This window comes from Ovis aries, chromosome 6 (assembly GCF_016772045.2).
Source record: "Ovis aries strain OAR_USU_Benz2616 breed Rambouillet chromosome 6, ARS-UI_Ramb_v3.0, whole genome shotgun sequence".
NCBI lineage: Eukaryota > Metazoa > Chordata > Mammalia > Artiodactyla > Bovidae > Ovis > Ovis aries.
The window spans coordinates 104,660,962-104,675,793 of NC_056059.1; the positions used below are offsets into that span (position 1 = coordinate 104,660,962).

Sequence of the window (14,832 nt, forward strand, 5' to 3'; positions counted from 1 at the left end):
TAATATCAGAGGCCAGGTTATGAAGAAACATTTATTCTGTGGGCTTTGGGAAGTCATCGCAGAATTCTAATCGGAGGTGGGGTGGGCTTAGATGTGCACTTTGATGAGACTTTCCCTGTGCTGTAGGCTAAATGTTTATGTCCCCTTCTCCCAATTCATATGTTGAAACTCTAGTTTCAACCCCTCTGTGTGAGGGGGGCAGAGTGGCTGGGGGATAGTCAGGTCATGAGGATGGAGCCCTTGTGATGGTATTAGTGCCCTTATAAGCAGAGGCAAGAGAGCTCTCTCCCTCTGTCTCTCTCCCCCAGCCCAAGGGGAGGGCACAGCAGGAGGACAGCCATCTCTGCACCAGGAAAAGGGTCTTCATCAGAACTTGACCATGCTGCCCCCCCCCATCTCAGCCTGCAGAACTATGGGAAACAAATGTCTATTCTTTAAGCCACCTGTCTACGGTAATCTGTTGTGGCAGCCTGAGCTGAACAAGACAACTCGCATGTGGCAAACTGGTGACGACTAAGTGCTGAAATGCCAGTTGGGAGGTTGTAGCAATAGTCAAGATCAAAGACGGTCATCTTTATGAAAATGAAGCTGCTCAGTAACTGGCGATTCTTCATACGGGGCTTTGGTGTGTGCATGCTCAGCCTCTTCACTCGTGTCCGACTCTTTGTGACCCCGTGGTCTGAAGTTCACCAGGTTCCTCTATCCACGGGATTTTCCAGGCAAGAATACTGGAGTGGGCTGCACGCTATCCTCCAGGAGATATTCCCGACCCAAGGATCAACCCGTGTCTCAGTGTCTCCTGCACTGCAGGCAGATTCTTTACCACCGAGCCCATCAGGGAAACCCTGTACAGGTCTTTGTCCTTCATCAGAGGTTCCCTAAGGGACTTCCTGTCTCTGTCCTCTCTACAACCTTCTTTCCTGCCCCCTGCTTCAGACAGATCAGCTCTATCTTTCAACACCTTATGTAGTTTTACTCGAATCAAAGGTCTCAATGCCAAAGAAAAACTAGCCACTAATTTAAGTGGCTCTTTCCTGGCTTCCAGTGGCCTGTTAGAGACCTGTGTCATGATTTAGCCATTAACTACTCAGGGAAGCTCTAGAAACAATACTTGCTATGAGAACTGTTTACATTAATTGCAGGTATCTGTTCTCATCCTGTTCTGCCAGGTATCCATCCCTCCATCCCCACAGTTACTTCAACAGCAAATGGGGCAGGGGAGGCACCTGCCCAGCTGAAAATAGAACATTTAACAGTCTAGTAAATGTAGTCAATCTGGTAAGTAGAATTGGACTTTGAAAATACAGTCTGAAAATACATACAAACAACCTCCCCGCTACCATTTATCGAAACAAAAGTCTTTAGTACTGAAAACTCAACCCATCTTCTAATAGTCAGCAAGCATGTCCTCATGTTCACGCTGGATAAGGATAGAATTGGTCCAGCCAGCCCAAAGCTGACCTGAAGGACAAGTGCTAGTCCTACCAACAGCAGTGGAGGTCCCTGAACCAGCAGCCACCTCGAGCCCAGGACTGTGTGGATGCTTGTACGCATTAATATTGTCCTGTTTGGTCTTTACAGCAACCCTGTGATGTGATCACCTTTTCACTTCCATTTTCCAAAAAAGGAAACTGAGACGCAGAAGGGAGACTCAAATCACTCTCAAGGCATCTGTACTAGGCTGCCATAACAAAACCACCACCTGGGAGACGGAAGCAGTGGAAGTATATTCTCACACAATCTGGAGGTTGGAAGCCCGAGATTAGGGTCCAAGATCAGGACGCAGGCATGGTCGTGTTCCGGTGAGGGCTCTCTTCTTGGTTTGCAGGCAGCCCCCTTCCTGCTCTGTCCTCACATGGCAGAGATTTGAACTCTCTCCATCTTCTTATAAGGCTACCATCCTTTTGGATTAGCAGTGGTAGTTGCTTAATCATGTCCAACTCTTTGTGACTCCATGGACTGTAGCCTACCAGGCTCCTCTGTCCATGGAATTCTCCAAGCAAGAATACTAGAATGGGTTGCCATTCCCTTCTCCAGGGGCTCTTCCTGACCCAGGGATCGAATTCAGGTTTCCTGCATTGCAGACAGATTCTTTTCCATCCGAGCCACCAGGGAAGCAGACAAGTAAAGATCACATTGGATTAGGGTTCCACCCTAATGACCTTGCTTAACCATAATAGCCACCAAAAGGTCCTCTCTCCAGATACAGTCACATTGGGAGTTAGGGTATCAATATATGAATTTTTGTGGGGCAAGGAGAGGGTGGGGAGGAAACACACTTCAGTCCATAGCAATCTCTTCACCTACAAGAGGCAGAGCTGTTATTAGAACCTGGGAGATCAGAACTCAGAGCCCGAGTGTTGGAACTCTCTGCCTCATCTCTCCCCTCCCCTCCTCTCCCACGCCCTGCCTCTCCAGCGTTCCTGTTGCTGCACAGCTCCTCTGTTTGGGGTGGGATAGTTCATCGCCTTTTTCCTTTGCTCCAGTTGTCTTAAGCCCCAGAGAGCAGAACAGCTTTGCTTCAGAACAGGTGAAAATATTGCACTTGACAACTCAACCTGGATCGTCACAGGCTTGGAAACACCCATTATTCATTCTCTAGAGGCCAAACTGTCGTGAAAACTAATCAGTGCCTGGTCTTTGCCTCTGCCAGTTATAGAGCATGTCAGCAAAAGAGAGGAATGAGAAGGGGCGCAGTCAGGCGCTCCAAGGCCACGGTAATTCACCCTCCGTGTAATGAGATGAAAAGCTGACGTGTAATTAATTCAAAGCCATGGCGTCCTTATGAGCCCGACAAGTGATTCCACACCACGCCCCCTGCTAGCAGGGTGACAGGGCAGCAAACAGAAGCCTTGCAGGAGGCGCTCCGTGCAGGAAGGGGGAGCGGTGGGCAAAGAAGGGAAGGGCCAGGGCCTTCTCACAGCAGCAGTGGTAGAAGGGTTGCAAGTGTGGGCCATGAAGTCAGACTGTCTGGATTCAAGTCCCATCTCATCCGTCTACTAGTGGTGTGACTCAATTACTCCATCTGCAAAATGGGGACAATTCACTCAATGCCAGCCCCTGTATGCTGGCTGTTGTCCTACACTACTGTATTTTCAAGATACGGTACTATAAGATTAAAAATGTTTTCTTTACTTTTGTGGCTTTTTTAAATAAATAATTTGTGTGTAAAGTACTTTAGACCTATTACAGTACAGTATTATACAGCTGATTGTGTTAGTTGGGTACCCAGGCTAACTTTGTTGGACTTACGAACAAACTGGACTTACGAATGCATTCTAGGAAAGATATTCATTCATATGCAGGGACTTACTATAAAAAAAGAATTACACTCCAGAATGCAGCCTCATGGTGGTAGGATTCTAGATAACTATTTCCTTTTTGTTGTTCTTGTTTAGTTTCTGAATCCTGTCTGACTCTTTGCAACCCCATGGACTGTAGCCCGCCAGACTCCTCTGCCTGTGGGATTTTTCCAGGCAAGAATACTGGAGTGGGTTGCTATTTCCTCCTCCAGGGGATCTTCACAACCCAGGGATTGAGTCCACGTCTCTTGCAGGGGCAGGTGGATTCTTTACCACTGAGTCACTGGGGAAGCCCTATTGCCTTCTTATGTACATCATTTTCTGCATTGTGCAAGGAACCTATACTGCTTTTCTGATCAGAAATGGTGCAGCCACTGTGCAAAATAGTCTGGAGGTTCCTCAAAAAATTAAAAATATAACTACCATATGATCCAGCTACCCCATTCCTGGGTATTTATCCAAAGAACACAAAAATACTCATTCAAAAGATATTTGTACAACTATGTTATAATAGCCAAGATATGGTAATAACTTAACAGCCCATCAACAGACGAATGAGTGGAGTAGATGTGGTGTGTATAATATACATATATATATATATATATACTGATTACTACGCTGTCATAAAAATACAGATGAAATTTTGCCATTTGCAACAACATGGATGGACTTTGAGGGTATTATGTTAAAAGAAATAGATCAGATGGAGAAAGACAAACGCTGTATGATTTTACTCACACATGGCATACAAAAAAACAAAAAATACATGAACAAACCAGACCAATCAAAAACAAACACATACATGCTGAGAACACAGTGGTTATCAGAGGGAAAGGGGTGGGGTCAGGGAAGTGTGAAATGATGAAAGGGGATCATCTGTATGGTGACGAATGGAGGCTTAATTTTTGTGATGAGCACACTGGAGTATATACAGAAATATAATGTTGTACATAAGAAACAAATATAGTATTAATAAACCAAATGTCCCCTCAATAAAAAGTAAATTAGAAAGTTTCTCTTGCGTGGCAATTAAAACATGTAGCGGTTTTATTTCCCCCCAAATAACTGAAGTACCTGTGTGGCTGGAGACACGACAGACACACACTTGTTACCAGTCTCTAATGTATGACATTTCCCCACAGAAATGCCCATCTGAGGCATTTGGTAGGAGGAAGCTGGGCAGACTGGGCGGTAGAAGTCTCAGGACGAGGAGACTTCACATGTAAAGGCACAGAGGCAGGGAAACCACCAGCAAAGTGGCAAATCAAGAGCCAGCAGTGCAACAGAGAGAGTTTCAGCACATGGATGGAACTGGGCCCCGAGGGCCAGATTCAGAAGTTGGAATTCAGCATATCCACAGCGGGCAGCCATCCAGAGTGGAGTGAAACATCAGCTCCCAGAAGTCCTTCTTGCCATCAACATCATGCGGGTGATTTTCGACAAATTCCCTTAGAAGACTCCCACTTGACATCCTCTTAAAATATTTTACCTGCATTCTCAAACATACAACAACCTTCTCTTCTAAATCAATTTCAATTCCGATTCACCAGGTAAGAGAATAGAATGAAAATTAAGCATGTGCTTAATGATTTCATCAGAAACTGACAATAGTCATTGGAAAGCGTACACAGTGATATATTCAAAACATCCGAACCCAGAAAATTCCATTTCCTCTCTGAACAATGCAGGATTCCTGCTGCAGAGCTGTCTGCATTTGGCTACACCATGAGGCGTTCACAGCAGCCCTGGAGGGACTCACTCACCAAAGATTGACCAGGAAAGGATGCTCCAGGCCCTGCATGATCTGGAGCTCCCGGAAGACGTTGCGCACCTCGTCCCTCTCGATGCACTTCTGCTTGTTCATGTACTTCATCGCATACATTTTCTTGGTGTCTCGCTTCTGCACGATACACACCTGTGTGACAGCCAAAGGGGACAGCGTTCAGACCAACATTTCAAAGGAACAAAAAGGGAAAGCCCCTCACTGCCTCCCCACTTCTGGGTTCAAGGCTCGATTCTGAAATCCTGGTGGGCAAGCAGCCCTGGCTATGCCACAGTCCCTCCACATCGGCACCATGGAAGAGCTGCTGATCAGGTATTGACACTAAGTACTGTCCATACAGGGATTCCTTGGTGACTCAGCTGCAAAGAATCCGCCTGCCAGTGCAGGAGACATGGGCTTGATCCCTGATCTGGAAAGATCCCTGGGAGTGAAAATGAAAGTCTCTCAGTCTTGTCTGACTCTTTGCGACCCCATGGGCTATACAGTCCAGGGAACTCTCCAGGCCAGAATACTGGAATGGGTAGCCTATCCCTTCTCCAGTGGATCTTCCCAACCCAGGAATGAAATTGGGGTCTCCTGTATTCCAGGCAAATTCTTTACCAACTGAGCTATCAAGGAAGCCCTCCCCTGGAGAAGGAAATGGCAACCCACTCCAGTATCCTTGCCTAGAAAATCCCATGGACAGAGGAGCCTGGTGGGCTATAGTCTGTGAGGTCGCAAAGAGTCAGACACAATTTAGTGGCTAAACAGCACAACCGCCTTCAACTGCAAGGAAACTGCAGCTGAGTGTGCTAATTAGAGTTCAACAAGCTTCTCAGTGTCAAATCCACAACAGTCTGACTTTGGAGCAACTCCCTAACTCACAAGGGGCTGCAGTGGGAGGAGGGACCTGCTGTCAAAGAAGGCTGTCTGGAGGCGCTAATGCCAGAGGGGAGTCATGAAAGGCTGGCAAGATGGCAAAGCCAAAAGAAGAGACTTTCAAGGAAAAGGAAAGATATAAAGGAGGACATGGAGCCTTAGGACCCCCAGCAAGGAGTACAGTGTCACTGAAAAAAATTAGCAGGAAGAACAGGTACCGTGTTCCCAACATCCTGATGGGGTTTTGCCTTCCTTTCCCCAGTTGCCACATCAAAGGACCACAGACTGGGGGGCTCAACACAGGAGACATTTACTGTCTCACAGCTCTGGAGGCCAGAAACTCCAAATTAAAGTGCTGACAGGGCCGTACCCCCTGCAGGCTCTCAGAGAGAATCTTTCTTGGCCTCTTCTAATTTCTGAAGGTTGTTACCCATCCTAGATGCTCCTTGCTAGCAGCTAAGTAAGTCAGTAAGTGTTAGTCGCTTAGTCGTGCCCAACTCTTTGAGACCCCATAGACTGCAACCCACCAGGCTCCTCTGTCTATGAGATATTCCAGGCCAGGATACTGGAGTGGGTTGCCATTTCCTTCTCCAGGGGATCTTCCTAACCCAGGGATCGATCCCGGGTCTCCTGCACTGCAGGCAGATTCCTTACCAACTGAGCTACAAGGGAAGCCCTTGTCAGCAGCTACATCATGTAAATTTTGGGGTGGGGTGACACTGTTCAACTCAGTAGAGTAACTCCTCTTATCCCCCTCACTTGACAGATAAAGGAAGAGATGCACAGAAAGGTCTTAGACCTTCTTCACACCTTGGGACTCAAACTCAGGCTCTCTGCCCCTCCAGCCAGTGCTTTTCACCAACGATGCTCCTCCCGGGAAACAGGGCTGTGAGGGACAACACCAGGGATGTGGTCGCTGGCCTGGGAGTTCAGGGTTTTCTCCAGGCAGCCCAAGTTGCTCTTCTATTGGAACTCGGGACCCTTTCGGCCCCAACAGGCTGTGAATCTGAGGCGGATACAAGATGGTGGGGGCTTTCCTGGTGGCTCAGTGGTAAATAATCTATTTGCCAATGTAGGAGATCTGGGTTCAATCCTTAGTCTAGGAAGATCCCCCATGCCATGGAGCAACTAAGTCTGTGTGCCACAACTACTGAGTCTATGCTCTAGAGCCCAGGAACCGAAACAACAGAAGCCCCTACACTCCAGAGCTGGTGCTCGGCAACAAGAGAAGCCACCGCAAGGAGAAGCATGTGCCCCTCAACTAGACTGGCCCCGACTCGCTGCAAGTTGAGAAAAGCCTGCACAGCAACAAGGACCTAGCAGAGCCCATTAAAACAAAAAATAAAAAAAGAATGCTGGACAAAAGCCTGAATTCCGATTCCCACTTTGGTTCTTGCTGCCTTTCTGAGCTTCTGTCTCAGCATCTGTCTGAACTGAGTTATCAAAGCCCACCCTGCCCCACTGGGATGAAACTAAATGAGACTGAGGATGTGAAAGAGCCTGGCTGCATCTGAGGGATGATAAATGTCATGTGAATCTTAATGTCTTAAAGAGCACATTTCATGAAACCTCCAAATGGGTGTTTTTCTAGGCAGTACAATCAGTGGCACGAAGTTGTTGTTGTTCAATTGCTCAGTCGTGTCTGAGTCTTTGTGACCCCGTGGACTGCAGCACACCAGGCTTCCCTGTCCTTCACTATCTCCCGGAGTTTGCTCAAACTCATGTCCATAGAGTCGGTGATCCCATCCAACCATCTCATCCTCTGTCGTCCCCTTCTCCTCCTGCCTTCAATCTTTCCCAGCATCTGGGTCTTTTCCAGTGAGTCAGCTCTTTGCATCAGGTGACCAAAGTATTGGAGTTTAAGCTTCAGCATCAGTCCTTCCAATGAATATTAAGTGTTGATTTCCTTTAAGATGGCCTGGTTTGATCTCCTTGCAGTCCAAGAGACTCTCAAGAGTCTTCTCCAACACCACAGTTCAAAAGCATCAGTTCTTTGGTGCTTATCCTTCTTTATGGTCCAACTCTCACATCCATATGTGACTACTGGAAAAACCATAACTCTGACTATACGCACCTTTGTTGGCAAATGATGCCTCTGCTTTTTAATACACTACCTAGGTTTGTCTAGGTTTTCCTTCCAAGGAGCAAACGTCTTTTAATTTTACAACTGCAGTGACCATACACAGTGATTTTGGAGCCCAAGAAAATAAAGTCTGTCACTGTTTCCATTGTTTCTCCATCTATTTGCCATGAAGTGATGGGACTGGATGCCATGATCTTACTTTTTTGAATGTTGAGTTTTAAGTCAGTGTTTTACTGTCCTCTTTCATCTTCATCAAGAGGCTCTTTAGCAGCATGAGGTTGAAGGCTCGCAAACTTTACCAACAAACTTTAAGTTTGTATAAAACCACAGGAGGCAAAGAGGTGCTATACAAAAGCCCTGTGGGGCCCTGGTTCATAGGGATCTGAGACCCTTCTACAGCCCTGAGATCCACATCTGCAGGTAGACACGTGGTGGGTGGATCATTCTAGTAATTAGGGTTTCCCATCTCTGTCACTCTTCATTTGCCTTCTCAGAAAAGGTGTGGGACAGACACGGCTTCTGCCAGGGCTGGGACCCCTGAAGCCCAGTCAGCTGCATCATCTCGGAAAGCTGAGGTTGTGATTCCATGGGGTCTGGGCAACACCCATGTGAGAGGAAGAGCCCCTGTCCCCCCTACCCTGTCCCCAGCTCTCGTTGGTATAATTGATGGTGGGCGAAGGTGCTGAGAGATGGTTCTCACCTCCCGGGGAAGGGGGGAAGTTGACACTCACTGCAGCTCAGAGACAGCTCGGGAGCTAGGGGAGACTCTTCAAAATGAGATTCGAATTCGAGCTTTCAAAGCTGAGCTCATGAGTTGCATAGGGCTTGGACGTCTGACTCTGGGTACCAGATAAGGAAGGGAGGTTGATACATGATGTTGCCTGGAGGGGTTGAGCATCTCAGCCTCCTGGGCTCAGGACAGGTGTTCCAGAGGAAACGTCAGCCCTCCTCACCAACAGTCAGCTCTGCTGAGGTGCTGGGAAACTTCCAAACAGAGGTGGTGGATCCCAGGTGGCCCCAGCACTCCTCAGCAGGGCAGCACAGATGCCCTTCCACCAGAAACCACAATTAATGAGGCAGACTACATGCAGTTTGGCCAGAGCCACTCCAGCTGCTGACTGGCAGTTAACAACCCTCATTAGTCTAATTCAGTTAGGAATTGATTTATCATTTATTAATTACAATTTATTGGGGCAAATAAATAGATGCTAGTGAGCATGGATTTCAGGCCACTTGTCATAAGAAAGACATGTGGCCAGCATACTGTGCATCAGAAATCTGGGAACTGATCCCAGTTTGGCAGAGAAGGGGGACTGCTGGGTATTGAGAACCTCCACCACACTGGCATCCAGTAGTCCCCAGTGGACTGCTCATTCACAGCACTGATGACCTCAGTCTGCAGCACCCTTAGAGGTCTGGGAGGGTCCCAGGATGGTGTATTTTGTAAAAAGCTTCCCAGGGGAGCTGAGAATCACTTTGCTGGACTCTTCAGGAAAGTCCTTGTCTGGCTGCATCCTCAGTGACCTTTATGGTCAGGACTGTGAACCCCACTCTTCAGCTCAGGCAAGCCAGGCTCCGGGGACACAGATGACCCGAGAATCAGAGAAACCAGAGCTGTGCTGGGAACCCAGGACTGTGCAGGTGCAAAGGCTGGTGCTGCCCTTCCATGGACCAGCCTGGATGCTTCTTCTTACATGATTCAGTTGACCTTTGCGGTGCTGCCCACCCCATCCTCAGCTTGAGTGCACTTAGCAAATCCTGTTGATTGATGGACAGCTGTAGCGTAACATTTAAAGACACTGGTTATGCTTGCAGGAGCAAGAATCTGAGGGAGGGAAACTAAATCAGGGAAAAGTGAAAAAAGTCAGGATTAAGGTCAATATGCCAGCAAATTTGGAAAACTCAGTAGTGGCCACAGGACTGGAAAAGGTCAGTTTTCATTCCAATCCCAAAGAAAGGCAGTGCCAAAGAATGCTCAAACTACCACAAAATTGCACTCATCTCATATGCTAGTAAAGTAATGGTCAAAATTCTCCAAGCCAGGCTTCAGCAGTACATGAACTGTGAACTTCCAGATGTTCAAGCTGGTTTTAGAAAAGGCAGAGGAATCAGAGATCAAATTGCCAACATCCACTGGATCATCAAAAAAGCAAGAGAGTTTCAGAAAAACATCTATTTCTGCTTTATTGACTATGCCAAAGCCTTTGACTGTGTGGATCACAATAAACAGTGGAAAATACTGAAAGAGATGGGAATACCAGACCACCTGACCTGCTTCTTGAGAAACCTATATGCAGGTCAGGAAGCAACAGTTAGAACTAGACATGGAACAGACTGTTTCCAAATAGGAAAAGGAGTACGTCAAGGCTGTATATTGTCACCCTGCTATTTAACTTATATGCAGAGTACATCATGAGAAACACTGGGCTGGTTGAAGCACAAGCTGGAAGCAAGATTGCTGGGAGAAATATCAATAACCTCAGATATGCAGATAATACCATCCTTATGGCAGAAAGTGAAGAGGAACTAAAAGCCTCTTGATGAAGGTGAAAGAGGAGAGTGAAAAAGCTGGCTTAAAGCTCAACATTCAGAAAATGAAGATCATGGCATCCGGTCCCATCACTTCATGGGAAATATATGGGAAACAATGGAAACACTGTCAGACTTTATTTTGGGGGGGCTCCAAAATCACTGTAGATAGTACTGCAGCCATGAAATTAAAGATGCTTACTCCTTAGAAGGAAAGTTATGACCAACCTAGACAGCATATTGAAAAGCAGATATATTACTTTGCCAACAAAGGTCCGTCTAGTCAAGGCTATGGTTTTTCCTGTGGTCATGTATGGATGTGAGAGTTGGACTGTGAAGAAAGCTGAGCGCCGAAGAATTGATGCTTTTGAACTGTGGTGTTGGAGAAGACTCATGAGAGTCCCTTGGACTGCAAGAAGATCCAACCAGACCATCCTAAAGGACATCAGTCCTGGGTGTTCACTGCAAGGACTGATGTTGAAGCTGAAACTCCAATACTTTGGCCACCTCATGTGAAGACTTGACTCACTGGAAAAGACCCTGATGGTGGGAGGGATTGAGGGCAGGAGGAAAGGGGGATGATAGAGGATGAGATGGCTGGATGGCATCATCGACTCGATGGACGTGAGTCTGAGTGAACTCCGGGAGTCGGTGATGGACAGGAAGGCCTGGCGTGCTGCGATTCATGGGGTCGCAAAGAACTGGACACGACTGAGTGACTGAGCTGAACTGAACTGAAAGGGGAATGGTCATGCTGGGTACCATTGTTCAGATATCTTTATCTGACATGAAGATTTCCTTTGGCAGACAATGATTGTTAACTACCTAAATGCATCCTCTCCCTTCTTCCTTTATAATAGGACAATTTTATTCAAGGAGGCAGTGTGATCCATTAAATACTCACTTGCAGCCAGAAGTAGCCACAGTTCTCACCCGTGAGATATTAGACCGTTTCTGACTTTTAAGTTTGCTTTTTGGTTTTTTGACTTCTGCTTTTGCTTTCTGCATAAAAGGGAATAGCTACAGATCGTTCCAATTTTCTCCTCTGCACCATTTTTATTCTTTCTACCTTGAGCACATATGTAACGTCTGGAGCTGCAGCAGCCACTTGTGATCTTGAGGCTACAAGAGTCTCAGAGATACTGAAACTGTTACCATGGTGCCACCTACCTTCAAACTTCTTGTTGTATGAGAAAATAAACCCTCTTTGTTTAAGTCACTCCAATGGCAGATTTTCTATTTCTCTCTCCCGAGAACATCTTCATCTGATATACAAAATATACAATGATTTTTCATGGCACAGAAAGTCCATGTGGGCTGTGATCAATGGAGCCTCATTAAAGTGATTAAAAATTAGCTTTGTGAAAATACTCATTTGGATGAGTATTTCAGTCAAGAAACATTTGATAAATGCCTGCCATGGTTCTGGCACTGTGCTAACCGTGAAGATATGACATGGCTCTAAGAACTTAAGATTTGATGGGATAAACAAACAATACTCAAGAGTGAAGACAAAGTACTTCACTTCAGGTCCCTGGGCATGGCCCAGCCCCCCCTTACTTCTACCTGTTACTCTCCTCCCAGCTCGCTTCTTACCCTGGCCTCTCTGCCATTCCTGTCTACCATGCTTTTCCCCATATGTACAGTTTTGGTTGCTCACCCCCTTCAGGCTCTGCCCATGAATCACCTTATCCCAAAAGCCATCCCTGTACTCCTTCTGTGAACGAGCTAATCCCTCCTCAGTCCCCACCCCCCACCCCTTGTGTCCCCTGTCATCCTGGCCAGCTCCCATCACCAAACATGTTCTGGGTTTGTTTCCCTTTTGTCTGTCTCCCTTGCTATGGTATAAACCCCATGATAACAGGGATTTTTCTCTCTTTTATTCACTGCTCCCTCCTTAGTGACTTGAACAGTGCCAAGCACAACTAGTTGACCTCTGTGGCTGGCTAGCTAGTTGGAGGAATGGATAATTACTACTTCAGAAAGAGCAGTGCTCTGAGACAGATGAGCACATGAAGCTAAGGTACCTGAGAAGAGGAATCCTAGCCAGCACATGTGATTAGGAGAAGGCATTCTGGAAGACGCTGCATTTGAATATTCCTTGTTTCTCAGTCAACAAGGGTTGGCTTCATGACAATGGAAGTGTGGGAGGAGGTAGAAGGAAGTGCCTTGCCAGGAGAGGGCACAGTCCCTCTGCAAACACAGAGAGCCGGACCATGTATGTCAGCAGTGCTCTCCACTTCCTCATCTGTAAAATGGGGGTAGGAGTGTACCTATCTCAGTGGGTGATTTTGAGGGTTACATGATACGCACTTACTAAATTATTATTGTGCTTATGGGAGAAGGAATTGGCAGCCCACTCCAGTACTCTTGAATGGAAAATCCCACGGACAGAGGAGTCTGGCAGGCTACAGTCCATGGGGTCGCAAGAGCTGGACCACAACTAAGCAACTAAACCACTACCACCACCATTGTGATTATGATCATTATTCATACATGTTATGGAGGTTAGAATAGAGAATGTTGGAGAGATGCGCAGAATTGGCCCACCAAGGAGCTCAGGAACAATTTCACAGTCGTTTGATGTGATGGTGAATTTCATGCGTCAGCTTGTCTGCGTCATGATGCCCAGATATTTGTTCAAAGAGGATTCTGTACGTGTAGGTGCTTTTGCGCGCATGCCTGCTAAGTCACTTCAGTCACGTCCAACTCTCTGAAACCCTATGGACTGCAATCCACCAGGGTTCTCTGTCCATGGGATTCTCCAGGCAAGAATACTGGAGCAGGTTGCCATGCCCTCCTCCAGGGCACCTTCCCAACCCAGGGACTGAATCCACATCTTCAGCACATCCTACATTGACAGGCAGGTTCTTTACTGCTGGATGCTTTTAGGTAAAATTAATCTGTGATGAATTTAAACAAGTGGACTTTGAGTAAAGCAGATTGCTCTCCATAACATGGGTGGGCCTCATCCAATCAATTGCAAGACCTCAACAGAACAAAAGACCAACCTTCCCCAAATAGAGGGAATTCTGCAGCAGATGGCCTTTGATCTTGCACAGCAATATCAGCAACTTCCTGGATCTCTAGCCTGACAGCCTATCCTGCAGATTTTGGACTTGCTAGCCTCCACCATGATGTGAGCTAATTTCATAAATAACCCTATCTCTACCTCTCCTCTTATTAGCTCTTTCTGGAGAACGTTGACTAATACATATGGCAATGAATCAGCCAGGATCACAAATCACCACCCAATGTCAACTTCTCCCAGGCCTGGGGAGCTACTGAGGCCTTCAGGGCTGGGCATCTGGCTTTTCTCCACAGTCCACTAAAATGTAAGCACAGGAAGCTCAAACTGCATGGTACTTGATTCTAAAGTATTTGTCCCCAGTCAGCAGAAAAATAGATGGCAGAATGGAGAGGCATCCCTTGCCTGGGGCACAGCCCCATGGTGTGTCCAGCTCCACTCAAAACTGAACTGGCCTCTCCTTGGGATGCTAAGAAACAGTGCACCCACCCCATGGGCCCTGCATCTGTGAGTTCTGATCTGTGTCAGGTGATGCTCACTCCCGCTCACCTGGGACACTGCACGGCAGACATATGGAGATAGACCGTGGTGAACACCGAGGCAACAAATGGGAGGAGCAGAAGACGGATGGCCTTGCATGGCACGTTTAAAAGGCTGGTGTTGCAGGTTGAATTGTGTTTCCCCAACTCTGCATGGTGAAGCCCTAACCCCCAGTACGTCAGAATGTGAGGCATTTGGAGACACGGCCTTTAAAGAGGTAATTAAATTAAAATGAGGGCATGGGGGCAGGCCCTGATCCAATTGGGCTGGTGTCCTCTGGCCTCCAGAAGTGTGAGACAACCACTTCTGTGGTTTAAGCACCCAGGCTGGGGAATTTTGTCACGTTGGCACAAGCAGGCCAATACAGTTGGCTTTTGTCCTGAGGACACTGGGGAGATACAGAAGGGTTTAAAAAGTGGATCACGAATCGCCAGTCTATGTTCGATACAGGATGCAGGATGCTTGGGGCTGGTGCACGGGGATGATCCAGAGAGATGATATGGGGTGGGAGGAGGGAGGGGGGTTCAGGATTGGGAACTCATGTACACCCGTGGCGGACTCATGTCAACATATGGCAAAACCAATACAGTATTGTAAAGTTAAATAAAGTAAAAATAAAAAAAATTTTTAAAAAGTGGATCCCAGCTATACAACTGTGAATGAATGAATACAGGAAATAACATACAAACATACAACATGGAAGATATGG

At 46.9% G+C, this 14,832-nt stretch overlaps 1 protein-coding gene across 2 annotated transcripts in view; it reads right to left on the bottom strand.

The window, feature by feature from the left end:
- Positions 1–14,832, bottom strand: part of STK32B (serine/threonine kinase 32B) — a 383,574-nt gene that overhangs the window by 256,303 nt on the left and 112,439 nt on the right. For both annotated transcript variants that reach the window (XM_042251641.2, XM_004009989.6), the window contains exon 3: positions 5,066–5,217. In XM_042251641.2, the coding sequence (XP_042107575.1) occupies positions 5,066–5,217 (152 nt within the window). The remainder of the gene's footprint in view (positions 1–5,065; positions 5,218–14,832) is intronic.